Below are 26,567 nucleotides of genomic sequence, written 5' to 3'. Positions count from 1 at the left end.
CTGTTACCAACCTGTCAGTAGCCAACTTAGGCAGCAATGCTGAGGTGAACTTAGATCTTGGTTTATCCCAATCAAGATGGAAGATGAGGAAATTATGAAACTGAGACATTCAAAATCTCAATAATATCCCAGCCAATATCTCAGAATAATCCATTTATATCAACTGAAATAATTAGTTTGAGATCGTTAAGGCTAAATATATATTTTTGATTCAGTCTCTTATAATTTAAGCTTTTGAGATCTAGTCGTCAATCAATTTGTCAGTTTTTAAATTTCTTAAAGCTATGCATAAAAATAAGATTGTGCTAGTCGTGAGAAATGACTAATGTTTTTACAGTTGTGCATGTGTGGTTGTATATCAAAGGAAATCGATCTCAAGATAGGTAATGATTGACATTCGGATGTTTGCCTATCTCGTGCTTAATAGTGTGTAAATTGTCACTTTTAAAAGTTCCTACTTTTTTTGTACCCAAAAAAAAAAAATAATCCTACCTTTTTACTATCAAAAAATTTCTTGCTTTTTCTATTAAGCTAGATAAGTATTAGTGCAATGTCATACTTTCGACTTCTGAATCATTTGCCACTAGTTCATATACTTGACATTCTAAAATGAATTGGAGCTTACAGCACAATCATTATAGCTAGTGGCTAATGAAAGAAGAAGCCTATTTTTTTAATACCAAAAATAAAAAGATTTTTGCTTTTTCTTTTAAGCTAGATAAGTATTAGTGCAATGTCATACTTTTGACTTCTTGTTCATTTGTCACTAATTTATATACTTAACATTTTAAAATAAATTATGGTCTATAGCACAATCATCATAGCTGGGCTCATGAACGAAGAGGCCTCTCTAATGCCAATGATGTTTAGCATATAATATAGATAATCAATTTCATTTATATGACCATCTCCTATAAAAGAAAGGTGCACAACAATATAAGGAGGCAAAAATTTCTTAGGTCCATGAACATTGTAACCTTAAGATTTTTTTCTTTATCTAGACCATGTGCGTCACATTTTAAATGATTTAGGGCTTGTAGCACAATATCATCATGGTGAGGTGGACTAGTGACAAAGGAAGCCCCTCTAACACCAATGGGACTTAATTTGGATAGATAATCCATTCATATTTTTATCTCCCAAAGTCCAAACCCGCAGCAAACCCTAAATGAATGTTTAGGACTTAATTTGGATAAATAATCCCTTCATATTATTATACCATAGAGTTCAAACCCCAGCAAATGAAATCGATCAGGGCTAGATTTGTACCCAAGTCATTATTACCTACTTTCAATTGCTTTAGCATCTACTTTCATAGCACTCTAAAAGAGAAAAAAACTAATCAAACAAGTTAATGCAATCTTAAGTTGAAATGGAGGTGTGTAATGAGATCCAATGCACTCTATGTGGCATGACCCTTTCATCCACGATTCTACTGTCCATTGCAATCATAATTAGTTGCAAACTAAACCGCTTCACTCCAAAAATAATCCATTTTTCTCTCTCTAACAACAGTGTCAACTGTTGGGCTGTCTGCTGTTTGCCCTATATTTAGGATCTCGAAATCAAGGTGGACATTGCCGGAACCGGTTCAAATTAACCAACTCGGAACGTCGCGGTCTAGACGGTCCATGCCGCCGGGCTCGATCCGAACCAATCGAACCAGCACGGCGGAACCCGTCTCTTTCCCCCAGATAAATCCTCCTAGCCTTCATTCTTCCATTCTATTTTTCTCCGAGGACGATCGGTGTTCTTCCGTACCTTGTCATGGCGAATCCAGTCTATGGCTCCGGTCCTCTTCGATCCAGGTCTCTCTCTCCCTCCCTTTCTCCATCTATCTTATGGGAATTTCGCGAATTTTCTTTCGTTAAATAACCTATAATCCCCTAAATTCGCTTCTTGTGGGGTTGGTATCGCAGGGAAGGCCTCATCTCGAGGCCTGCGGCTAGCTCGGACGAGATCCAGTTGCGGATCGATCCTATGCACGCGGACTTGGACGAGGAGATCTCAGGCCTCCACAAAAAGATTCGGCTGTTGAAAGGCGTGAGTTTTTCTTTTCTTTTCTTGATTTTTTTTTTTTTGGAGTTTCTGTTGATTTTTGCTTGCAATTTCATATGATAGGTTTGATTTGATTTCTCTTCTCGATCTTTTATATAGGTTGGATTTTTTTGCACTCTTCTTGTTAGATCCCCTGATTTAAAAGAAAGAAGCCAAAGTTAGGGACCTAAACATTCTTGGAATCGAACAATTAAACCCAGGATGAGGATGTTGTTTGTGTTTGAATATCTTAGTGTTAATGGTGGCCGCATATGTAATCGCGTGAATGAATTATTTTGTTCATTTTTAGTTTTTGCTGCGCATTGGAGCAGATATGGTTCAAATGGCAAAATGGTTCCGCTAGAGGTCTGCAGAACTGAGAGATAAATTATGCGCATATTGTAGTATGCTCCTATCATTCCCCAAATTCTTCATGGTGGTCTTCCGTGAATGTTTAAAACTAAAGTTAACTTCATCAGGATTCTTCTCTTCTTTGCCTCTTCTTGTGTCTCATGTCCAGAATTAAAACCATAAATAATGATTGCTCATTAATTCTCAAGTATAGAGGTTATTCTGAACATCTTTTACATGTGCTTCACGTTCACATGATTCCCCCCTTTCAGTTTTGAGAGGTTCAAATCTAAAGGTTCTTGTGAGAAGATGAAATCTTAACAGCATCAACCTTATACCATAGACAATAAAGTGTTGTTCTTGTGTTTTAAACTTAAACATCCAAAACATTGTATAGTTTCTTCCAAGTAAAAATAATAAAAGAGAATGTCATTAAATGGAATTAAAAGAGGCATTACAAGTGGAAGAGCGAGAGATGGTAATCAAAGGGGTGTGGGTAAAGAGTGCGGAGGGAACAGGTCAGCATGAAGTTTTGGTGGCTGTAGGTTGTTTGTGCTCTGAGAGGAGCAGGCTGATGGGGCCACTAAAAGCATGGTAGCATGGAACATGATTAGGTGACTACATAAGTGGGATATGAGCAGAGCCATGGTTAGGGTTGGAACTAGGCTTGAGTCGGGCCGACTTCGGATCGAGCTTTGAGCTAGGTTTGCAACAATTCAGACCGGCCTTGGGCCTAAATATAGGGTCCATTTATTTTTCGGGTCGGGCTTGGTCATACCTTTGTTCCGGTTCAGGTCTGGATCCGGGTCCAAGTCCGAATTCCAGTCCAATCTGTAGTCCGAATATTCGGTCCAAATCCAATTTCCTACTCAAATTAGTTCAGTCTGATCAGTCAATTAGCCAGTTAGCTTTAGCTAATTGTTTTAGTCAAATTAGCCCAAATATAAGGCTTAATGTCGTCTGTTTGTTCGTCACTTTACCTCCAACTTGAAGAGCCCTAGCCTCTGGTTCGTGTCCGTCCGGCATCCGAATATCAGAATTCAGGATGATTAAAATCCCTCTTCCCGCCTTTCGTCTTCCGTCTTCCGTCTTCCCTCGATGCTGGTCTTCCGTCTTCCCCCATCAGCCATTGCCGACATCGGTCTTCTATCGAAAAAAATACCGGTGAGGGGGGCGGAAGAAGCAGTCCATGATAGCGGGGGAAAAGCTGGAGGCACGGAGGTAGACGGAGATGGGGGACTCGGGGGCAGAGAGGATGGAGTCTGGGAGAGAGGCAGCTTGGAAGCAGATGAGGCCAATAAGGAGCTTGTCGGGGAGGGAGCCGATGGGGTTAGGGAGGGGGGCGAGGACGTGAGGGGGGCTGCAAAAGGGGTTGGCGATATGATAGAAGCGGTGAGGTTGGTAGATGAGGGCGTCAGGGTAGAAGGGGCGGAGATGAAGGGTGGGGTAGTCGAGGAGGCGGTAGGCCTTAGGATTGGTGGTGAGGAAGATGTGGAAGCTATGGTCAAAGAGGAAGCCGTCAAGGTAGTCGGTGCGGATGCGACCGTTGACGGCATTAGAGGCCTCGAGGAGGAAGGGAATGGAGGAGGCGGCGAGGTGGGTTGCGGTGGCGAGGCCGGCGCCAACGATGATGGTGCCGGGTTGGGTACTTACGGTGGAGGGGGAGGAGGAAGACAGTGCACAAGGGAAGAAAGGGGAGGAGACATGGGGTTTGGGCGAAGTAAAGGAGGACTGGGATAGCAGGGGGAGGGGAGTCATGGGGTCGGGTGTGGGCTCGGGCCGACCCGATTGGATTTGGACTAGGCTCGGGCCTTAAATTTTAAAATATTTTTGGGCCTAAGCCCGGCCCGAAGCCCGAAAAAATATTTCGGACCGGCTCGGGTGGAGGTGTTGCCCGTTTCCGGCCCAGCCCGGCCCGTTTCCAGCCCAAGCCATGGTTAAGCATGTAATTTTTGGTGGAATGATTAATAGAATTTTTGGGTCAAAAAGGGTAAGGGAGGTGGCTTGGAAGTGGGCCTATCTTTTTCTCTATCCTGCAGCTACGCATGGGTTTTTATTTGGCTTATTTGTCACATAAGTGATAGAACATTCTCTGATAGTGGAAGTTATAGGTACTGTGTTAAGTGGTTGTTAGCCAATTAGTTAGGGTAGTGTTTAGTTGTACACAACAAGTCTGGGATTGAAGTCATGGAATTGAGTGAGTTTCCTTGTTTGTGAGGGATGATTTCCACAAGATTATATCTGCAGAATTTTGAGATGTGTTCTAACAATTTAAAAGCTCTTAAAGAGTATATATCAAGCTTAAAGCTCTGGTTAGTTCAATCCAGGTGAAAAAAGAAATTAACCAAAAAATGGGATTGATCTAACTTTATGGCCTGCAAGGGCTGATCTGAGATATCCATGGAGGAGGACAGAGTATGGGATTTTGTCTTAAACACCATCTTGGTTAATAGTAATTATAAAAGTTCATTAAAAGAAGAATAAAAATAAATTGTTTACGTTGATTCAGGGCATAAACTGAGCATTGGCTCATAGCAGCATTCCAAAAATTTGAATTTAAGATGATAGTTGTTGGAAAAGACTAATCTGACATACTCAGTTCAAAATGCATTTCATTTTACACGATCTGTTACTATTTGAAACTTTTCATCCTGAGAAGGCAACAATAGAATAACTTGATGAATTTGTTATGGAAGACCAAAATGCAGCGTGGATGGGTGTGTCATGCTGGAGTTAATTATCAACTGCCATGAGTTGGTGAGTGCAGGAGATGTGCAAATGTCTGGTGACATAGATGAAGTTTGAGGGGAAGTCATGGACAAGGTTATCAAGGCTTAAAAAGTGCCCCAGTACTCCTTGTGCTCAATCCACTTCCTGGCCTCAAATCAGAGATTCAGAATACCTTAAGCTTGGGCTCTTAGGCTTGTTACCTTATGAAATAAATGATGTTGGTGGGGACTGAAGGCTACAAGAGCTGGCTTCTCTTTGAGGAGCTTGGGAAGGGCTCTCTTTCTTTTTCTTTTTTTTTTCTTTTTTTGTGTGTGTGGTGGGGGGAGGGGGGTTGTAATTAAACTTCATTAGTGCTTCCGCTTTATAATGCACTTTTCTTGAACCTTTGGAGAGTGGACTAATGTAGTCAAAGGCGAAAGGCGCCCTTAAGGCGCTTGGGGGGTCTAGAGCCCTTAAGGCGCTTGAGGCGAGAGGCACGAAAAAAGTGCTTGCCTGAGTGAAGTAAGGTGCTAAAATTGAAAAAAAATAAAAAAATATGATATATAAATAAATAACAACTAGAGATAACTATTGTAATATGAATTACCATATAATTAATAATGTAAGCATAAAACATATATAAAATAGTAAAATGCTCAACTAGCTCAAGGTAAAGTATATGATAACAAACCATAGGCAGCTCTAAATTCATAAATAAAATAGAAAATATAACAAGCCCTAAAGTTCATCAATGGAGCCTGATAAATAAAACAGAAAACATAAATAGTCCTAAAGTGGTCTCCTTCTGCCTTCATTTCCTCGACAATCTTCTGTGGTCCTTAATAGTCTCCCTTTCCTCTCAATTTTCTTTCGTTTACAAAATCCTAAATCACTAAAGTCAAAACTAATTTCATACTAATTGACCATTTTACCCCCTGTTAGTAATAGAGCTAAGAAGTTAAATGAGTGGACTTTTAGGATTTTTTATACTTTTTAACCATTAAAAAAATAATTGTAGAGTTCACTGAGGCGCCAAAGGCAAGCACCTCGCCTTACTGAGAAAAACTCTAAAAGGCATCAAAGGCGTGCGCCTGAGTGAGGGGGCATCGTCTGAAGCATCAAGGGACAATGACCCTTTCTGGCGCCTCACCTGAGAGCTTGAGGCTCACCTTTTGGCGCCTTTGATATCACTGGAGTGGACATATATTTGAGACATGTCAGGTTGATCAGCCATTTGTCTAAAGGAGTTTACTTCTAGCGGTAGAATAATATCTTTAGCAAAGGAATTTGGGAAGGAGTGTTGGTAAAATCGGGCCTATTTAGTCATCAATCTTCTTGAATAGGGAGGAATTCTAGAGCTGGTAGGCCTACGTGTGGGATCGGGAAGCAAGAGTGAGAAGAGGGGCCCAGTTTGTTGGGCACGGTATTGGAAGTTGGACTGGGGCAAGAATAAAAGGAAGCAAGACTGACCTGCATTGACTTCCACATAACCCTTCCTGTCATGGCCCATTTAGTTTTGTTCAATACATGACTGTCTTGGTTGAGGGCGTCATCTCAAGGTCATAGCCTGGGATTTGGTGTTTCCAGAACTACATCTATTTAGAAATTATGTTTTTCCTAGAAAATCATGTCTCTTTTTCAGCTCCTGTAGCGATTATATATGTGCTCAGGAGAAATGTTTTGGCAATTGCTCATTTCACATTTCTTATTCTTAGTAATTCTTTTTAATTACTATGTCATGCATTATTAGTACTCTTCTTTGCATGTGTCATGAGTTTCAGTTTGAAGTTTTCTGTTTCCTTGTTCATCAAATGTTTGCTCAAATTTGATATTGCAGGTAGCACAAGAAATAGAAACGGAAGCAAGGTTCCAGAATGACTTCATATCTCAATTGGTAATACAATTATCAATTAAATTAGCTGTTCGTGCACTGAATGATACTAGTCAATGTATATGCCTATTTCTCTCTCATTGAATTGCTTATTTATACATTTATATTTAAAAATTGATTACAAAATTCACTCCTATCCTTGACAAATACTATAACATATGAAATTCATGTATTTCTTGAGAGATGAATCATTCTTTCATATTGCGTTACTGATATTATAAATTATATATTATTTAGTAAAGAGAAAATCTTTGATTGATGGGCATTTATAATATGTTCAGATATTTCTTTTTTAAATTAGTGAATTTTGCTTTGCCATGCAGATGAACCTTTATTATCTATGCTTCCATTTTTGGCTGTTTGCAACAATCAACATGTATTCATATCAGATGGAAAATTTAGATGACAAATACTATAACAAATAAAATTTATATATTTCTTGAAAGATTAATCATTCTTTCATATTGCATTACTGATATTATAAATTATATATTATTTAGTAAAGAAAAAATCGTTGATTGATAGTATTTATATTATGTTCAGATATTTCTTTTTTAAGTTAGTGAATTTTTTGTTTGGCCATGCACATGAACCTTTATTATCTATGCTTCCCTTTTTGGCTGTTTGTAACAATCAACCTGTATTAATATCAGATGGAAAATTGTAGTTGTTCGTTTGCAATATATATGTTGGTTCCTTCATAAATGAAGTGGTAATTTTGGGATCTTTGTTTTCGATGCCATTGTCATATTGTTTGACTGGTGTCAACTTCTGATAAGTTATCTTGTTTCACTTGGTTTTTAAAATTGACCTCCTCTCATAATCTTGTTTAATTTTTTGGGAAGGAATTTATATTGTTTAACAAAATATGGCAATTGTCATTCAGTTTGTTGTGCATGAATTATGCATAAAAATCATAAATATGATAATTTAATTGTGATATTTATACAGCAACAAAATTATATAACCCAAAAAAGTGAGAACGGTCAGTCATTTGATGAGAAATCTGTCTAAAGTTAGGTGACAATTGGAAACTTGCAGTATATTTCATGATTGAGGAATCTGTCTTAAGTGTTCACGAGAAACTTCATATTTTCTGTCTCTAGTGACTGCTCTGTCTAATGGTTGCCATATGCCAGTATTTTTTTTTTTTTTTTTAATTCCAATCTGAAGTTTGAAGCATACCAACCAATGTGCATCAGATTTAGTGGCTTGGAAGGTTTCCTTTGCTTTTATACTAATGTAGGGCTCTCATTGAGTCCATCTATTTGCTTTGAACTTCAGAAGTATTTCTTTATGGTCAATTAATCCCAGATCATTTTTGTGGCACATGAAACCATGTGCATATGAGTGACAAAATCCATATATCATCTTCATCTTTTTTTTTTTACGTTTCTTTTTGTTGAGAGAACTTATTTGTTATAAAATGATAACACGTGCAATTCTTGTGTTTTTAAACAGCAAATGACTCTTATAAAAGCTCAGGCTGCAGTGAAGAACAATATGAGGAGGATGAACAAAAGCATCATCCAGCAGGGCTCTAACCATGTAGTCCATGTAATTCTGTTTGCTCTCTTCTGTTTCTTTGTAGTCTATCTGCTATCCAAATTCTCTAGAAGGTGAGGAAAGGAGATGGAAGGTAACATGGATGATGATTTGATTCTTCTCTGGTTTTCGATGTATTGCTCTGGAGTTGATGAGGTATTTGGGTTTAGGTGTGCTTTTATATTAACAGGAGAGAGAATACTGGTGTAAAAGAATTGGAAGGGGTGGTGGGCAGCATTGAGCTTTCAAATGTTGAATCGTGTTGACCTGAACAGGGACATATATGATCCTGTAATTAAATATATGAAAGTAGCTCAGATCTCTGGTTGTTTAACTTTCCAGTTGCGAGTGCTTTTATTGTCTTTAGTTGTGCGCACCAACTAAATCTGGCTGTCTCAAACGAATATTTTTCCTGTACCTCTATCTTCTTGAGTTAAAAATGAAATATAAATATGGAAAACTAGAGGCTTACAGAAAAATTTTAGGTTATGCGGCATGCGATAGGAGACTCAGAAATCATGACTGTTTCAGATTTGGCTATGACTGGTGGATGCAATTCCTCGTATTAAAGTTCATTGAGAGGCTACGAGGTATGTTGCAAACAGAGACCTTTAATATTTGTACATCAATTGCATCCAAAACTTGATCTTTCAGCTTCCTTGCTCTTTCAGTCTTGGTTCCCACTTAGAACAGAAACTTGATGAGCTACTTACTAGTCGACCAAGCCAAAACCATACGTATGATAAAAAAATCTGGTTTTTTGTTTGCCTACCCAGCAGATCTCAATAGCGGTGGAATAAGAATTTGGCGGGAATTCGCATCACATGTTAATGCCAATATATTCACTATTTTGGAAGTATGGATTATATTCCAATTCACGGGTTGATCTCTTGTTGGGAGAAAAGGCTATGCATCTTCACATGCACTAGAAATATTTTCAGGGAGTAGGCAAACATAAGCCGATATCTTGCCCTGGGTATATATGACCGAGCCTTGTACATCATTATTTCTTGCCAAATTGGCTATATATACCACATGTTCTGCTGCAAGTGAATTCGATTAGAACATCTGGGCTAGCTAGCTAGCTAGCTACATTGGCAAGAACTTTGTGTGAGCTGCGTCTGAGCGTCTCTTTTGAATGCCTTGTATTCCTTTACCTCATTGAGGACCCTTGCCGTCCAATTGGCGAAGAAGGCCTCATCATACCCGAGCTGGCGATTCTTGTAGAATGAAAAGCACCGACGTCCGTCATCGTGAGGGCAATGATCGCCTTGGGGATCATTCCATGCCCCCTGGTGCTTCATCCCTGAATAGTTAGCGATCCACCGGAAAACATGCTGCCCCACACCTGCTAGCTCCTGCCATCCTTTGGGGAAGAACTCCATCAGGCTGCTGTTCTTGTCCATGAAGAACATGTTGGTCAGCTGAGCCCCATGAGGGGAGGCTAGGATGTCTGTTTCACTCAGTAATTTCACCTGCATCAACCAGTGTAAGGATGAATAAATAAAAAACTTGTGATGTAATTCAGAGCCACCTAAAAATGTTACTGTCGAGTAGCTTGAGCTTGACAAGACTTGTAAAAATTGTTGAGCAAGACATGTCACGTTCCAGTCCACATGATCATAGCGTTCAAAACACTGGAGAGATCTAGTCAAAGACATGCGGATGATAGAAGTAGAACAATTAATATTGGTGATGTAGAGAGATGCTTGCGAACTTTGTGCGGATGGAACTTGCCTAAATTTATAAAATAAAAAGTCTATGATTTATATATATAAGCGGGAAGATATATAGATGTATCATGATACAAACAAGGTCAGGTCTAGTAGTGACTACTTCCAAAGCAACGTAGTTGGATTAACCAAGTAACAGACGAACGTACTAGACATGTGCATTGAAGTTCTGACGGTAGGCAAGAAGAGTGAGTGGGTTCAGTACTTTTCGTCCAATATTGTGGAAAAATTCAAAAAGTATATATCTTCACCTTGATGGCTGAAAGGCTAAGCAGCAATCTACGATTAGTGTGTTCATAGAGGATAATTAAGCATACAAGAACCACCAACCTGATCACAGAATGTCAAATTATTAGGCCTGGCAACCTTGAGTTGGCACGCATCCACCTCCATGCACTGTCTCCCAAAGGTCCTTATAACTGCCGGCTCGTCCTTAAACGACCTGGCCCCCCTCCTCAACAACAATGTAAGCCTTACAGCATTCAAGCCTCCAACATCCGTGCTAATCCCACAATAAGCTCTAGCCTTGCACCTCATCATGTCATAAACCTTCTCCCTCCTCTCCCTCGCCATCGATCCCTCGTTGTGCCTGAACACCACTGCCTCCTCAAAGCAACTCGGCCCTTCTTCGCTCTTCTCGAACCGCTCGATGGCCATCTCCTGTCCAAAGACCGCCTTCATCAGGGTTGCAACCCACGGGCCCATGCGAGTTCTAAGTTCTCCTCTATGGTACAGCACCAATCTTGCTGGCCTCGCACACTCTTTCCTCCGGTGCCATGACGCAAATGGCACCGCCGCAGCTGATAGCCCATGCCACAAGTTATCATAGTCGTAGTAAGTATCCGATACGAACGTTAGACCCGAGAGGACCTTTGCGTTGCGTGGGAGGGCCTCCGGCGGTGCCAATGCGTAGGAATTCCTCGTGCCGTTCGACGGGTTACTGCCCGCCAAGCACAAAAGCCGACCGTCCGACTCCTTGGAGGGGAAGTGGAGGAACTCGGTCTCGCCTTCCTCGTAGGTGTCGTTGAGGGAGCTCATGAACCAAGTGTTGCCGTCCATGGCGGTTTTCGCAAACCGGCGGTCAATGAGGGGGAAGAAGGCGACGGGTTCGTGGAGCTTGGTCTTTGCGAGCGAGTAAATAATGTTGTGGGCTTGGTGAGGAAATGATGGCCATGAGGTGGGGAATACTCGGGAGAAGGAGAGGGCCGGGTTAATCTTGAGTGCTTGGATCAGAGTCCCGATTTGGAGGAGGGCAAGAAAGGTGATAAGGGCGAGGGGGAAGCAATGGCAGCAGCACTTGGAATAAGAGTGGGTAAAAGTGGGGAAGCTTCTTTGTTTGGAGAAGGATTCTACGTGTATGCGATCCTGAGCTAGAGTTGATCGGCGCATCGTGATCAGGATCAGTATGCCTTCCTGCCAGTGTTGTGAGGATTTGCTTTCGGAGATCGGAGAGGGGCTACTTTATTTATTGCGCAGTAATGTTGGAGTCGTTCTTAATTAAGCCTCGAGAACTCTCTGTTCTCTTCCTTCTCCTTGGTCACGTTGAAGGCTTGGGTGAGGCGGTAAAGGTGGAACTCTTCAAGAAGCTGTGAGGGTTTGAATGCGATGAAAACTTGGAATGGAGAAAGAATGATGCGTGGGATGACTAAAAGTCGGAGATGCTCTCACTAATTTAAGTCGTCAACGGCCTAACTTTATGGTAGAATTAAAGTACAAGGCGTGAGTTGCGTGTGTATATATATTTGATGGGACATGTGAGTTAACGTACATGAAAAACGGTTTTGTCGGAGTAGAGCAAGAAAAAGGGATTTTCTTGGATCCAGAAAAATAAAAGCCCATTTGCCGGGTTCGGCCAGGATTGTTGATTTGGTCGTTAGGTAAATTTCCAAAACTGCCAATAACGTTGGAGAATTTGGACTCGGCGGTTGCCAACCTAATCGACATGGGTTCTTGGGGTGGGGGACTAGAGGCCGCAGGTGAGTTAGACCTCACCGTCTTAACATTCCCACTAACCAAACTACTACATTAGCATTACCTGTAATGAAGTCTCAATTTGTGTCTTCTCCATCCTTTTTTTTCCATCCCCCCCCCAAAAAAAAAAGCATCCAATTCATTTTAGACTAACTTGCGCTGAGTTGAAGAATCTTCTGGTTTTTAGTAGTCGGTCATCATATCCATAACAATTTTTAGATGCACGTATTCATCTTTCTCGAAAGTCTTATTCTGAGCAAAAGAATCACGATGCTTGACTTGTTTTTTTTTTTTTTTTTTTTGAAAAAAAAAAAGAAAAAGGAAACTTTGAAGATAAAACTTCCAACCGAAAGTTGACGAGAGTAATGCATGTGAAGGTACTAGACCATCCTCTCGAATAAAAAAGGTATTTGCTGCCCAAATCTAGCAAGAAAGGTGCAACTCGAGGCAGCATGCAAAATTTAAAAGAGGTGAATGGGATTGCTCGTTGTATTCTCTGAGTTTTGACTCTTACTGCCCACAGAAACTAAACACCTAACATTGGCGAACGAACTCTGAAATTGGAATTATTTCAAAGTGCCATTGATCAGAAACATTAAAAAAAAAAAAAAGAAAGTTTATTTTGTTACTAATTATTTGATGCTCACAATCCCATAGATGACGCAACGCACGAACAATCCTACGTAACTCGAAAAATCATTCGGAAAAGTCACTCAACTGTCTTCCAACATCACAAGTGCAAAGCAATCAGAGTGAATGCTTTTTTTCTGGGAAAAAAATGAGAATGCAACGTGCGAGCTGAGCGATATTTTTAACTTACATTAATTGTCGAACTACCAAAACATTTTCGATTTTGGATGGACGTAGAACGCTACTAGCTTGACCTACCCAAACTCAGAAAAATCATTCAAAAAAATGGATCTATTGTCTTCCACCATTCATTTGCTTCATTTGGCACCAATCAAAAGCCAAGTGCAAAGCAATTAGAATGCATCGTTAAAAAAGAAGAAGAAGAAGAAGAAGCAGCATGAGAAAAAATGAGAATGCAACACCAGCTGAGGGATATTTTGAGTTACATTTTTTAATTACCAAAGCATTTTTAATTTTGGATTGACATAGAATAGCACCAGCTTGACCAACCCAAACCCAGAAAAATCATTCAAAAGAGTCAGCGTCTTTCACCAATTACCATTCATGTTCCTTCATAAAATCATTCAAAGAAGTCACTTGATGTCTTCCGCCATTCATGTTGCTTCATTTGGCCCCATCCAAAACCCAAGAGCAAGGCAATTAGAATGAATGCTTTTTTCAAAAAGAACTTCCACCATTCATGTTGCTTCATTTGGCACCATCCAAAACCCAAGGGCAAGGCAATTAGAATGAATGCTTTTTTCAAAAAGAACTTCCACCATTCATCTTGCTTCATTTGGCACCATTCAAAACCCAAGTACAAAGCAAGAAGAAAATGATGATGAACATGCAAACACACCAGCTGTTATATTTTGAATTACATGTTGATGGGCATAGAATAGTATTAGTTTGACCTACCCACACCCAGCACGAGCATATACATGCCTGTGCCCCCGCCCACACACACACACACACACACATATATAGAGAGAGAGAGAGAGGGGGGGAGGGGGCATGCATAGGCTTCTTAAACGATGACCTCTTGATGAAACAAGCAAACCGAGCAATTGTAAAAGACCGCATATTACGTAGAAGGTTCGCAGAACGTGTTCCTGCCTAATTAGTTCGCTTAATAGTTTCTTTTTGCAAGAAGCTATTGAGTGCGAGTTTGTTTATTTATTTAAAAAAAACAAAAGTCAACTGCAAGGTTTTTAACGTTTCAAATCTGTTTTTGTGTATATGACCAAATTTATCAATTGACATTCAGTACGTGTGACCGCATATCTCAAGACGGAGAGCACCGATGTTGAGTCTTAAAAAAGTGCAGAAAGAAAAGGAAAAAAAGATTTATTTATTTATTTATTTATTTGAGAGGTGGGGGGCAGCCCCCGGCACACAATCTACAGAGTGCATGAACACATTCTAGATGCTTTGAAGCGTAGCTACATTAATTGTGAGAGCTCATGTTCTGAAGTTCAAAGCTTTTCCGTATACATTTCAACATTGCTGCGACTTATTACCCAACGAGAGATGCATCCACTTTGTATAGAGCTGCAAACGCCTGATAGATTGATTCTTATTTCGAGTTGGTACATTTTTCTTGTTTCCATCTGCAGAGCAAAAGAATGAATCAAGTTTGAGATTCTTTTTATTAAGAAAGAAATGTCTATAGCACAGAAAAGAGGGCTGGAGGTCGGGTCACAAAGGAAAGTTTTAAGGAGTTGGCTTTATAATAGAAAATATATGTTAACAAATCATTATACTTCTATCAGCCCTGTGACGCCAGAGGTGGAAGGCTATATGACTATGCACTACTGGAAACAGTAGTATTTATTTGTTTGTTTGTTTAGATTTTAGTTTTAAAATAAGGTCTTGAACCAAGAAGACCGGCCCTCTGGATGCACAAAGAAATATGCGAATTCTGTGGCACAACTTGTGGATTGAGTGGAAGGAAAGTTGGTTGCCTAGCTGGGTGTCCAACCTAAACTACATTGCCTGTTGCTTGCGACTGGCTGGTTATATGTATCCACCAACGTGCTGGTAAAACCGTCCAACACAGCCTGTGTTGCTTGGTACAACCATTCTTGTTTTCATCACAAAAAATTATCCTCACAAAAAAAAAAAAAAGGGGGGGTGGGGTTTAGAAAAGCCACGTTAAATTAGCTTCTTGGCAATCACCCCTCGTACATAATATTGCTTCGCCCTCAAGTCTCATGCATGCTAAAAAAGAGATGACAATGCAAACCAATATTTCACTTACAAAAATAAAAAAAAAATGAAAAAAACAAAAACAACAACTCTCACCAAGCTTGTAACAAGGATACCTAGTTACCATTGGACAAACGCAGGAAGTATTCTCTCTGGAAATCACACGGCAATATAAATTCTCATGTTGTAGTACATGCAACAGAACTCTTTATTCCTAAAATGCACGAATTTGAATAAAACTACATGTCTACAATTGATGGGTCACATCAGCATTTAGTAGAATGAAACATGGTCATATTCTACAAACAGTTGTCACATAATCCGTGAATTTTTAGGCAACTTCAAGGTACAAAAAAACAAGTTGCATGAACGGCAGTGGCAACCAGTGAGATAAAAATATCAATATGGACAGAGAGCATCTAGTCTTATTTACACTAAATTTACATTGAAGTTTGCCCACCTACCGAGTTAGGTTTATGGAAATACGGCTGAATTAAACCGGAACAAGTATCTCAGGGGCCTTGTCAAGAGGAAAATATAACCGAGCATAACACGTCAATAATTTTAAGCCTCCAACTGGCCACCGTGTCATAGCTATTACCTCCCAATTAGTTTAGCTTGCAAATGTGTTGTCATAGACTCAGCGACTGCTATATACCAGAGTCAGAAAGCTGTACATAGGTTAGACTTCATGTTAGAAGAGCACTGCTGCTGGATTGGGCTCCCAGGGTCACAAATCCTACTCCGCTTCGGCTCAGATATCCTCACACGTGATATTGCCACTGCAAGAACATCAACAAAACCACAGGCATCCTGTTCCTCTGACTTGCAACCCAATCCCTCCACAGATGCAGAGTTGCTCACTACTCCAATTCTTTGCACCTCAGTTCTGGGTTTCATACCATTGTTTCTGACTCTTGATTTTATTGGCAATGCCTTCGATTGGCACTCTGTATAGAATAGAATCCATGGGTGTCCTGAAACCCCAACAAAATCACCATCAGAATCATGTAAATGTGAAACAAAGCATATAAACGAACAGGAAGCAGACATTATTGACGCACTTAAGACTTCATCAGCGGCCAATCTTGTGGAGACATCCCGGGTCAGCATCCGATAAAGCAGATCCCGTGCAAGTTTGGACACTGACTCCCATATCCCACTTTGGAAATCAAGCTCAACCTTTTTAATTGCCTCAAAAATAGCTTCCAATGATTCACCTCGAAATGGAAGAGTACCAACTAACAGTGCATGGAGCAGCACCCCAGCAGCCCAGATATCCACTTTCTCAGAATAAAGTCCTAAAAGAACTTCAGGTGCAACATACGCCGGGCTCCCCGCAATACCAGACAGTTTCTGACCTGTGAAAATTGTTGAAAAATAATTAATAATATAAGTTACCAAAATTATTAAGAGAGAAACCAAAAAATCATGCAGTGATCACGATGTGCCTTTGTTACTTCATACTGGGTGGAATATGCAAAAGAGAGCATAATGGCACATACAAAACATGAGTAACAAGGTGCTAATGTATCTCACACCACACCAAAGCAAAAGCCATGACTTCCGAGATATTAGAAGATAACAATGCATATACAGGGTTGTGAAGGCTCGCATGAACCATAAACTCGATACCAGACATATCGTAGAGCAAAATGTACTGCATCACTGGTCATGATCTACGACACCTAGAATGCATACCAAGAATCAAATGTTCCTGACGTTGATTAACTATGAATCAAGTAGACAAAATGTATACTAAATTAGAGCTTGATGACAAAATAAATGGTGAATCATAATCTTGAATATGCATCACTAATCATGATCTACACACGTTAAAATGCATAAACTAAAGTTCCTGCACATTTCTATGTTGCTAAACCCAAATCAGATCAGATCACTCTATGCATGAGCAAAAGAACATATGCATAGTTGAATTTTGGCACTAAGCATCTGAAATAATGAAGACTATGTTTAAAGTGTGCTCTCAGTCAAGATGACCCACTACTTATTTCACATAGATTACATCCCTCAAATCCTACCACTAAGATATTAATAATAGACAAGGCCTATTGGCTAGATTAGAAGAGCAAAATTTGACCAAATAACCCTGCCTTATATTACTATGAAACTAAAATCATAAACAGGTTCTTTTCAATTAAATAATGCACTAAATGTGCCAAAGGTTACACCAAGCACTCAACTCTATGGATGCATTCAGTGCATTGGTATATGATCCACAAACCCCTCTTAGCTATTAATTATAGAAGAATAAAGATAAGTGCAATTCACACTCCTCTTAGCTATTAAGCACATGGGAATAAATATTTAAGTGGAATTTAGGTTACTGACTGCTCTATGTAAAACTTCTCAATTCACCATTAGCATATTAGAACCCAATTTACCAGACATATAAATTCGCATAAGAAAAGCGAAAGAGGAAATTGAAAATAAAAGGTTGTCATACTTTTAAAACATTCAACAACATTAGATAAAGACGTCTTTTCATAAAAGAAAGGCATGTGAAAATGGACAGCACCCACTGTTTTATACCATTGTTATTTTTATCTACCAAGTTCACAGACTTAGATATAAACTAACCAACTTGCATTATTCTATAAATAAAGCAAGGGAAGCAAATAACGAAATGAATATTTAAACAACAAATTCACTAAGAGATAGCCAACTGATAGACCCTAGGAATTCAATTACGAAGCAGAATGAACTTTAAACAAAGATTCAAGAATGTATGCCTTAAGCACCTAAATGTCAACAGAAGTTTTACCAAAGTCATGGTATAACTAAAGGTACAAAGGTATCGACTTCATTAGCTTCTTATACTTGCAATCACAGGCTCAACTCAAATCTTAGCAAACCTTGCCAGTAGCAAGGTTTAAAAAAGCTCAATTTCAGAAACTTTGGCTTTTACCAAACCAAATAAGCTCAGGCATCTTGAAAATTGACATTGTTGTGCTTCCAAAAGATCTCAAAAACTCGAAAAATTTGAGGATGAAAAGCCTCCAAACATTAAAGAAATGAAGATAACAAATATTAGAGTAAAAAGACCTAGATATATACTAAAATTGGCCCCATAAGTTAGTTATCAGCAAACTCCGATATCAAACCCAGCTTTAAGACCAAGTTTGAGAAGAAAACAACAATTTTGCTTTCATGATCAATAACATGCTAAATAACAGAAAACATTATCCTCATGGTTGCCAGAAGTTTCACCTTGCAACTCTCCATGATTCTAAACCCATTGAAGGTAAAGTTGTTAGTGGCATTGCTTCTAAACATGAAAGGAAAAGAGGAAATAGAGGAACGATGGCTGGTCAGATCAAGTTGTTGCAAGATAAGAAAGCCAGCCATAGGGGGCTTCACAACAAGATTAATATGGGCACCTAAAGCAGTTTGGAAAATCAAACTCAAAAATGGAGGGCAAAAATTCGTAAGGATGTTTACTAAACAACATATGCTATCTAATAAAAGGACCATTAATTTAATGTACTATATTTTATAAATTGACACCACATAACTTAACATCCTCGGATCATCCTTTAAAAAAACACGAAAGGGAAGAACAAGAAGAGCACTTATATTTGCAAAAGAGAATGACCATCAAACTCCTCTATAATGTTGGTGTGCCAACTAATGGTGGAAAGAACAACCAAGGTAAGATTGATTTTATTTCAGGTTGGATATGGCTAAGGCAGCTAGCTTAGCTGGAGTTTTTAATCAGGTTGAATTTGGGAAAGATAAAAACCTGTTTTAATTCATTAATGTAGCAAGTCAGACTGAACAGACCATTTACCATCATGCATGCATGCAATATGTATAGAATGCAAGAGATCTATTTTGTTTGAACTCAAATGCTTCCTGGTTCAGCCAAATAATAAAATGAAGAAATTTAACACACTTTTCAGTTAAGGTTGTTACAGTCCTCTTGTTCTTTTGTTTTAAGGCATAATCAGTAAGAAACTAAAAGCAAGCGAGTTTGTATGGTATAAAGCGTCTAGGAACTTTTTGATGTTCAAAGCCATGTCAACACTTCTAGAGCTCGCTTCCCAATTTACCTCCAATGTCTAGGGATGGCAAATGGATAGGGTATAAGTCGGGTCAGCCCATATTCGTACCCGCCCCACAATTAGAAAACCCCGTACCCATACCTGCCCCATACCCATCTCGGGTCGGGTCGAGTCAGGTCGGTCGGGTCGGGTACAATAGAGGTGCGGATTGGATCGGTCAAGTTGAGTACATGTAAAATTTGTAAACATTATAAAATAATTATCATTTTGAAAGAGAGATATAGATTAAGATTATATCAGATCGGATTTGGAGCGGGGTATACCATTACCCATACCCGACCTGAACACACTTCGGATTTCTTTTAGAACCCATATCCGTCCCAGATTCTAATCAGATCGGATAAAACCCGCCTCATTCAGGTCGGATACCCGATGGATCAAGCTAAATTGCCATCCCTACCAATGCCTTCTCTAAACACCCCCCCCCCCCACACACACACAAACAGCCAGATACAAACACATAAGAAGAAGCAATACGATTTTAGAATCATACAAGATGGAGGAGAAAATTTTAGCAGGCTTCTACACTCTTTCAATGTCCTAGCAAACTGCAACAACATGCACGTAGTTAATCTATTCTTCCATTTTTCTCATTAAGGCTTCCTATATGCATTCTCACATTATTGTTCTATGTTTTAGGCTATTGACATGCCATATATGGCCAAGGTAAGGTGAGTCAAACCAATAGACTGAAGTACGTTACTATACAGGTTCATATCGTATGAGCACCATAAAATATAGATATGGACACAACAAAGAGGTATATATATTACTACTCATGGTTGTTGTTTCATATCAATCAAGGATTGCCAAAGCATCCCATAGCAAGCACTTTTGGGTGAACTAAGGGCCGGCAATTTCTAACTCGACCTATATTTGACTTGCAATAAATAGGTTTGATTTTGTGCCAAACAGGTTCAGGTCATAAGTAGGTCGACCCATCTAGACCTATTTCTTATTAATAAATAGAATAATAAACAAGTCAAATTCAAGTTCGAGGATCACAACCAATTAAATCATTTAACCCATTTAATGCTAATCAAGTCAAGTTGGGTTATACATGTTTAGCTAACCAGTGTATCTGCCTAAAACGGACCAAATCGAGCCTACTTGAACCCAACTACTCCTACCTGATACCCATTTAATCCAAAATGGCTTTTGGAGTCTAGAGAGTTCAATCCACTTCATTTTCCCTCTTTATGCATTCATGGTTAGAGTTAGGGTTAGCATTTGTGGAAGAGGAAGAGCATTATCGCCGGTCTCTTGGGCGCACACTACCCAACTCCAAGGCACTTGAGCTCTCCCCCCTCTCCTTCATCTTTTGATTTCGAAGTTACTTCTTCTGCTATGAAAAAGAGTCAATTGGGCCTCACAACCATCATCAAGCCTCTTTCCCTGCTTTTCTCTGGTCACTCCGACTGTTTCTTCTATTTTTCAGTGAGCCTTGCCGATCTCTACAAGTCATTGTTGCAACTTCAGCAACCAAGGGGCCAAGCGCTTGAGGGTAGCTGTGGCATGTGCTACCCTCCCACTGATTGCTATGGTTCAGCCTTGCTTTGCTCGATCCAATAGTTGACAGTGGCTGGAGCAACGGCCATGCCACCATGGTGGTTGCAGCTCAGTCCGGCGATAGTGCCACTGCTCTTGTTCACCACCAACAAGCATCCTCTACCTCCCCACCTTTGCTTGACCAAGCTCCTCTGCCTCCCCAATGTCCTCGTTCCCTAGATGGGTAGTGAAGATCTCTCTCTCTCTCTCTCTCTCTCTCTCTCTCTCTCTCTCTCCCTCTCTCTGTTTTGACCTTTTTGACTCAAGGATGTCACCTTTTTCTTGGTTTCAACTGTTTGGTCTATTTTTTGAAATGGAATGGATGAAAGAGGAAAAGGGGAGGGTGAAAAAGGTGCTGCTCTTTGTGGCCAAAATGAATCCTTTGTTTGTAGGCCTACTTGGGGACCTGACTTCTGGCTGTGATTGAGGGATTCCTTCACTTATCTCCTCCCCACCATCTCTATTATTCTCAACAGGTGCTTCGTTTACATCACTGATCCATGTGTGTTGCGCTTCTTATGGGTTAAATGTAGCTCTCAACATTTTTTTGTTGTTTTTGAATGCATTTAGGGAGATTTATGTTTGTCTTTTGATTAGAGGTTTGCGCATACAATAAGGATGATACAAGGAGTTTTGATTGATGCTTCCAATTTTCAAATAATTGTTGGGTTCTTTGGCATTTGGAGGATTGCTATAAGGTCTCTTTACTTCTCTTTCTTCTTCTTTCTTATCCTTCTTTATAATTGGGTTTATTGGATGTTAGGATATCAAGAATAGAACTTTTGGCAAATTACTAGTTTTTGGCTTTTACATTCTGCTTCTCTGTTTTTTTTTTTTAATTTATTTATTTTAATTGCAGGTTTGAACCATTTATAAAACAAGTTATATAGGTTAATAGGTTATACAAGTTAACCTATATGACATGTTTATGGAACAGGTTAAGCGGATCTTAAACATGACAAATTTACATTTCCAAACATGATCTGTTTAATAAACAGGTCAAATTCAGAGCTGGGATTTTCTAACTCGACTTGCATCTGACCCAATCCATATATGACCTGACCCAAAACCATTACTACCCTAAGTGCACTGAAACAGATGATTTGGTGCCAAAGACCAAGAAACTTTCAGCTACCCAATTCGGTCCAAGCTGAGAACCAGCCTGAACTGAGTTAAGCATTTAATTCTACCCGGTTTCAAACTGTTTTAGGCCATTCCTGACTGCACCGCACAATTCGGTGGTTTATAATTTTAGTAGCTCATAATTTGAGTCATGAGTCGCATCTCCTCCCTATTCTTCTCTGCTCTCTCTCAATCTTCCTACCTCTCGCCCCCCTCTCCCTTCTTGATCCTCCTCTTCCCTCTCCTTTCCCTCTCAATCATCCTTGCCTCTCGCAAGTAGCGACCCTTGCTAGAACCAAGGTTATGTCACCATTTGTTACCACCACCAAAGCCAGATGACAGTGACATCAAAGGTATGTTGTTCCCCCATCTCAGCCTCACCCCCCTTCTCTCTCCCCCTCTCCCTCTCCCCTAATATAGTACAGCATGCCCAGAGTCGATATGGTACACAACGATACCATACTAAACCCATAAGCAGATACAACCGCCGATACTAATTTAGTGAACCTTGGTATGGGTCTATGCTAGTCAAGGATACATCACCATGGACTGCCACTATCTAGCACATTCACATTATCTTGGTTATATGCAATAAAATATAACTAGGCATCACATACTATGATACAAAATAGTATTCCATGATAGGCATAGATGCATCACATGATACTTTGAACCTTGGTCAAATCACATAAGTCAACCTACTAGTGTATTTGGTCATGCTGAAGTCAAGCCTACGCTCAGATATTAAGGTTAAAATAAGCAAAACATGACCTAGCCCATTTTAAAACTCAATAAAAACTAAAGATAAAAATAGGCCCAGGTTGCGTGAGAATAATGAAGTTGGTTGCTGCATTTTTCTACTTAATATACAAGAAATGAATTGTAATCCCAGCCAACTATCCTAAATAACAAACTAATTCAAATGATCACAAGTCCTCTTTTAGCCACAAATTTAGCTTGCAAACTTCCACGATCTAATCAAGCTATTTGCACGAGTAGATCAAATGGATTGTCATATAACTTTAAGGAACCATTCTACCACCCAATCAGTCCATAAAGCTTGCAACTCCTACATCAGGAGTATCCACAGATCACATTGGAAATAATATCAATGACATGTGAAACTATTCATTCGTTCCATTTCCATACTATAAATTACACACCTACCCTGCCCGTGTCCCAACACCTCCCCTCCCCCCAAAAAAAAAGAAAAACAAAAAAAAAAGGGAGGAATGAATGCAAAAAGAAAAGTCCCCTTCCAAAGCCCATGTGAACCCTGATGTTAGCATATCATTGTCACAGTTACATTATTGTTGCTAGGTCTCTGACTTTCCAACGACATGTTTCATGCATCCAACAAAACTTTCTAATATCCATAATAAAAGCTAGCAATCCATATCCTTTAAATAAAAAAAAGAAAAACACATATCTGAATCTCATTTAGTATTCATGCATATGCAGCAAGGAAACTTCATACCATTAGCAAATACATGGCAACTGGATGCAGCAAATGCATAATTCATCTCCTCTTTCTGAATATAGAGGCAACAAAGATAACAAAGTCCTAATGGATCATACTATTTTCCAAGCATTAAATCACCAGTCAATGCAAGGAAAGCATGAATTCAATGAAGAAGAAAGCAACAAATATGTCCTAATTGATGCGCTAAAGTTCATATAGTCATCACATGGAACGAGACATATATGAGATGGCAACATCCAACATCAAGACCTTAACTAGAACTGTTAGATGGATCATTTTTAAAATTTTACCACTTCTAACTTCAGATTTCCTTGTTTAGAGATGTGTATTTGGACATTCCATTGCACACAACCCACATCACTGAAAGGTTCTCAATTCAAAAATACTACGAAAGCCAAATAATTCATGCATTGGCATACTGCATCTCGTATTGCAATCTTGTTCTATAATTGCCCCAAGCAATTTTAAATACAAGATAAAGATCAACAGTTGATTCCAAACCCTGATCATATCATGAGCTTGCTGAATTTACTTCTTCAAATATTGTCAAAAGTAGGTACTCGATCGCTTAAACATGTCCATTTATTCAACAATAGCAAAAACATTTAAGCACATCCAGTTGTTTTCTTCAAACTGTTGCAATATTATCTCTTACTATGCATCGATCATATAAGGGTGATACCAACAAGTAAACTTGGTTTCATTCATGCCCTGCCCCACCCTCCCACCTGTTCAATTAAATGTCCAAATAAATATATAAATATATCACTGATCTCCAACATCGTTACACTTTTGCAATCACCAGAAGAAAGAAGGAAAAAAAACAAAAACCTAGCCACATTTATCCTCTAACTAGAATTTGTTTGGAATTGAATTGGTACTAACAGCAAAATGGTTCAAGATATGGAATTTTAACTATTGTATAGAATAAAATTAGAAACAAAAAGATAAAAAATGCAAGTACTTGGCCAATCATAACCATTATATTCATATGCAATAGGTTCACAACATGAATCTTAGGATCCCAGCAAGAATCCTCCCTGAGAACATTTGAACAATTCACAATGACATTCTAATAGATGGCCACCTTACAACCTCCTACATTACTCAGATTATCATATGGATGTCGATGTCAGATTTGGTGTGAGGTGTTGGAATTTCAACTTTCCAACACCTAAAATTAGCAACCAAAACTATACATACTTGGACATCAATGCATTCATGCATATACATAACTTGATTTGCATTAGTTTGTAGCATAAGAAAGTTTTGCAACAAATGATACACACCCTCTAGAACTAAATCTCCAAGAGATTCAAAGACAACCTATCCACCACAAGGAATGTCAGTATAAGTTTTGATACTTCATTTAAAGTGCCAATAATATGATTGATATGAAGTTTACCAATACTTCCAACCAAATGTCAACATTTTTCTTCTTTTCTTTTTGCAGCATAAACAATACCAAGGTTGCTTGAGAGAGAAGAGGATTAACAACCACATTCTTTTCTGTATGCTACTATTTGTAACAATTCTGAGAACCTAGCGAACCTCAGTGAAAAGTAGCAAACTTTATAAGAAGACAATGTTCAAGGTAAATTCTAATAGTTTATATTCGAATTGCAGAAAGCAGACAATTATAGTTTCAGGACAAAGAAGAAGAATAGCATAAAACAATATAACGAGAATCAAGAAAGATCCAACATAATTACCACCAGCAATCCGGACTGCCAATCCAAAGTCTGCAAGCTTCATCTTCCCTGATGTCGTGAGCAAAATGTTTTCTGGCTTAATGTCCCGATGGACCACACCCATTTCATGACAGTACTTAATGACCGAAACCAGCTCCTTTATAAGGATTGCAGCCCGCTGCTCTGAGTACCTTCCTTCCCTCACCATCTCGTCAATCAGCCGCCCCCCAGAGCACAGCTCCATCACGAGATGAAAAGATTCAGAATCCTCAAACACCGCCTTGAGAGTAACAATACCAGGGTGGCCAGAGAGGTGCTGCATAATCTCCACCTCCCGGTGAACAGTCTCTTCCCCATTTTTGGGCAGCGTCTTGCATGCAAACTCCTCACCGCTTGCCCTGCTCCTGCACAGCCTAACAGCCCCAAACCTCCCTTGGCCGATATCCCGGCCAAGAGTGTACTCGTACTCCAGCTTCTTCTTCCGGCCAATACTGGTCACCGGATCTATGCAACCCAATTTCCTCTTCAGGCCCCGTCCGGGGGAACTGGCCAACGGTCTTCCCGAGGGCGGGGCAGTCATCACGGCTCCGGCGGTCGCGTCACCACTGCAAGATCCTACCTTTTCGCGAGGGAACGCATGCTGCTGGGCCCTGCAGCACTTCTTGATCTGCCTCGCGTGATCCACGCCATCAGACAGGTATGATCCCACAAGCGAAGAAGATTTCGCTCCCTTTCTCTTCCTCCTCAAAGACTCCATCCTATTCCTACCAATAGAAATCAAATCCTACACCTATACTGCAGATCAAATCAAATCCTACTCCTATACTACAGATCAAAGGATTAGGGCAAGCTCGAGCAACAACGGGAAAGAAAGGACTCATTTCTGGACGCCAGAGGACGCTTGTTCTTCTTCTTCCGGCCCATGAGGAGCAGCCGAATGGAAAGCAACCGCGATCGAAGCGTTAAGGGTTCTTGGAGGGGAAAGACGCAGATCGGGGGAACAGAGAGGCGTCCGCTCGTCAGAGACAATGGTGACGATCCAAGAAGCCTCGAGAGTGAGACGAAACCCTGGAATCCGTAACGACTCGGGGGCGGAGGCGATTGGAGAAACCCTACGAAAAGATAGAGTAGGGGGAAATGGGGAGAGGGAGTTTCGAGATCTTCGCCGAGGGCTCGCAGGCGCGAGCGTTCGGTGAGAGAGGCAAGGAAAAGCGGGGGAGAGTCTGATAGAGGCCACCGCTAGCGTTACTTGTGCGGCTTTTACCGCGGGCGTCGGTGGCGTGGGACCCGCCCGAGGCGGTGATACCTTCTGATGCTCGACGGTTTAGTTGTATCACGTTTAAGCAAGGGTTGATCGAGGCCGGAGAGGTCGCGGTGATCGACGTCGGTGATGATGCCACGTAGGAAAGTGGTTTTATTTATGGCCCCCCGTGGTTCAGCAGGGTGTGTTTGGCGGAAACTACGTTAGCGCAGGACCAAGAACGCGTTCGCTACGTCTATCGGACGGGCACCTGGTATTACCGCATATACGAGTGGCTTAATTTTCTAATTTCTCAATTTTTA

General features: G+C 40.0%; 3 protein-coding genes across 3 annotated transcripts; 1 reads left to right on the top strand and 2 right to left on the bottom strand.

Moving 5' to 3' along the window:
* Positions 1–1,652: 1,652 nt before the first annotated feature.
* LOC105041420 (bet1-like protein At4g14600) lies at positions 1,653–8,867 on the top strand. The gene is made up of 4 exons (XM_010918393.4): positions 1,653–1,808; positions 1,920–2,043; positions 6,935–6,991; positions 8,450–8,867. The coding sequence occupies exons 1-4, from the start codon at positions 1,768–1,770 to the stop codon at positions 8,609–8,611; spliced, it is 384 nt and encodes a 127-aa protein (XP_010916695.1). The 5' UTR covers positions 1,653–1,767; the 3' UTR covers positions 8,612–8,867.
* Positions 8,868–9,618: 751 nt separating this feature from the next.
* On the bottom strand, positions 9,619–11,782 carry LOC105041591 (uncharacterized). Its single transcript, XM_010918532.3, has 2 exons — positions 10,597–11,782; positions 9,619–10,008 (listed from the first exon to the last, which is right to left on the bottom strand). The coding sequence occupies exons 1-2, from the start codon at positions 11,653–11,655 to the stop codon at positions 9,619–9,621; spliced, it is 1,449 nt and encodes a 482-aa protein (XP_010916834.1). The 5' UTR covers positions 11,656–11,782.
* Positions 11,783–15,436: 3,654 nt separating this feature from the next.
* On the bottom strand, positions 15,437–26,191 carry LOC105041421 (serine/threonine-protein kinase PEPKR2). The gene is made up of 3 exons (XM_010918394.3): positions 25,026–26,191; positions 16,140–16,436; positions 15,437–16,052 (listed from the first exon to the last, which is right to left on the bottom strand). The coding sequence occupies exons 1-3, from the start codon at positions 25,759–25,761 to the stop codon at positions 15,739–15,741; spliced, it is 1,347 nt and encodes a 448-aa protein (XP_010916696.1). The 5' UTR covers positions 25,762–26,191; the 3' UTR covers positions 15,437–15,738.
* Between the last annotated feature and the right edge of the window lie 376 nt (positions 26,192–26,567).

Source organism: Elaeis guineensis, chromosome 3 (assembly GCF_000442705.2).
Source record: "Elaeis guineensis isolate ETL-2024a chromosome 3, EG11, whole genome shotgun sequence".
NCBI classification, from domain to species: Eukaryota; Viridiplantae; Streptophyta; class Magnoliopsida; order Arecales; family Arecaceae; genus Elaeis; species Elaeis guineensis.
The sequence above is the reverse complement of the archived record's forward strand: the minus strand, read 5'-3'. Positions and strand labels throughout refer to the sequence as shown.

Bases quoted from the DNA above. Each gene is read 5' to 3' on its own strand.
- LOC105041420 (XM_010918393.4), top strand. From the start codon at position 1,768: ATGGCGAATCCAGTCTATGGCTCCGGTCCTCTTCGATCCAG. The intron at 1,809-1,919 runs GTCTCTCTCTCC...TTGGTATCGCAG, and splicing joins TCCGGTCCTCTTCGATCCAG to GGAAGGCCTCATCTCGAGGC. The intron at 6,992-8,449 runs GTAATACAATTA...GTTTTTAAACAG, and splicing joins ATGACTTCATATCTCAATTG to CAAATGACTCTTATAAAAGC.
- LOC105041591 (XM_010918532.3), bottom strand. From the start codon at position 11,655: ATGCGCCGATCAACTCTAGCTCAGGATCGCATACACGTAGAATCCTTC. The intron at 10,009-10,596 runs GTTGGTGGTTCT...TGGTTGATGCAG, and splicing joins ATTTGACATTCTGTGATCAG to GTGAAATTACTGAGTGAAAC.
- LOC105041421 (XM_010918394.3), bottom strand. From the start codon at position 25,761: ATGGAGTCTTTGAGGAGGAAGAGAAAGGGAGCGAAATCTTCTTCGCTT. The intron at 16,437-25,025 runs GTAATTATGTTG...CAATTTTCACAG, and splicing joins GGCAGTCCGGATTGCTGGTG to GTCAGAAACTGTCTGGTATT. The intron at 16,053-16,139 runs GTGCGTCAATAA...TTGGGGTTTCAG, and splicing joins GGCCGCTGATGAAGTCTTAA to GACACCCATGGATTCTATTC.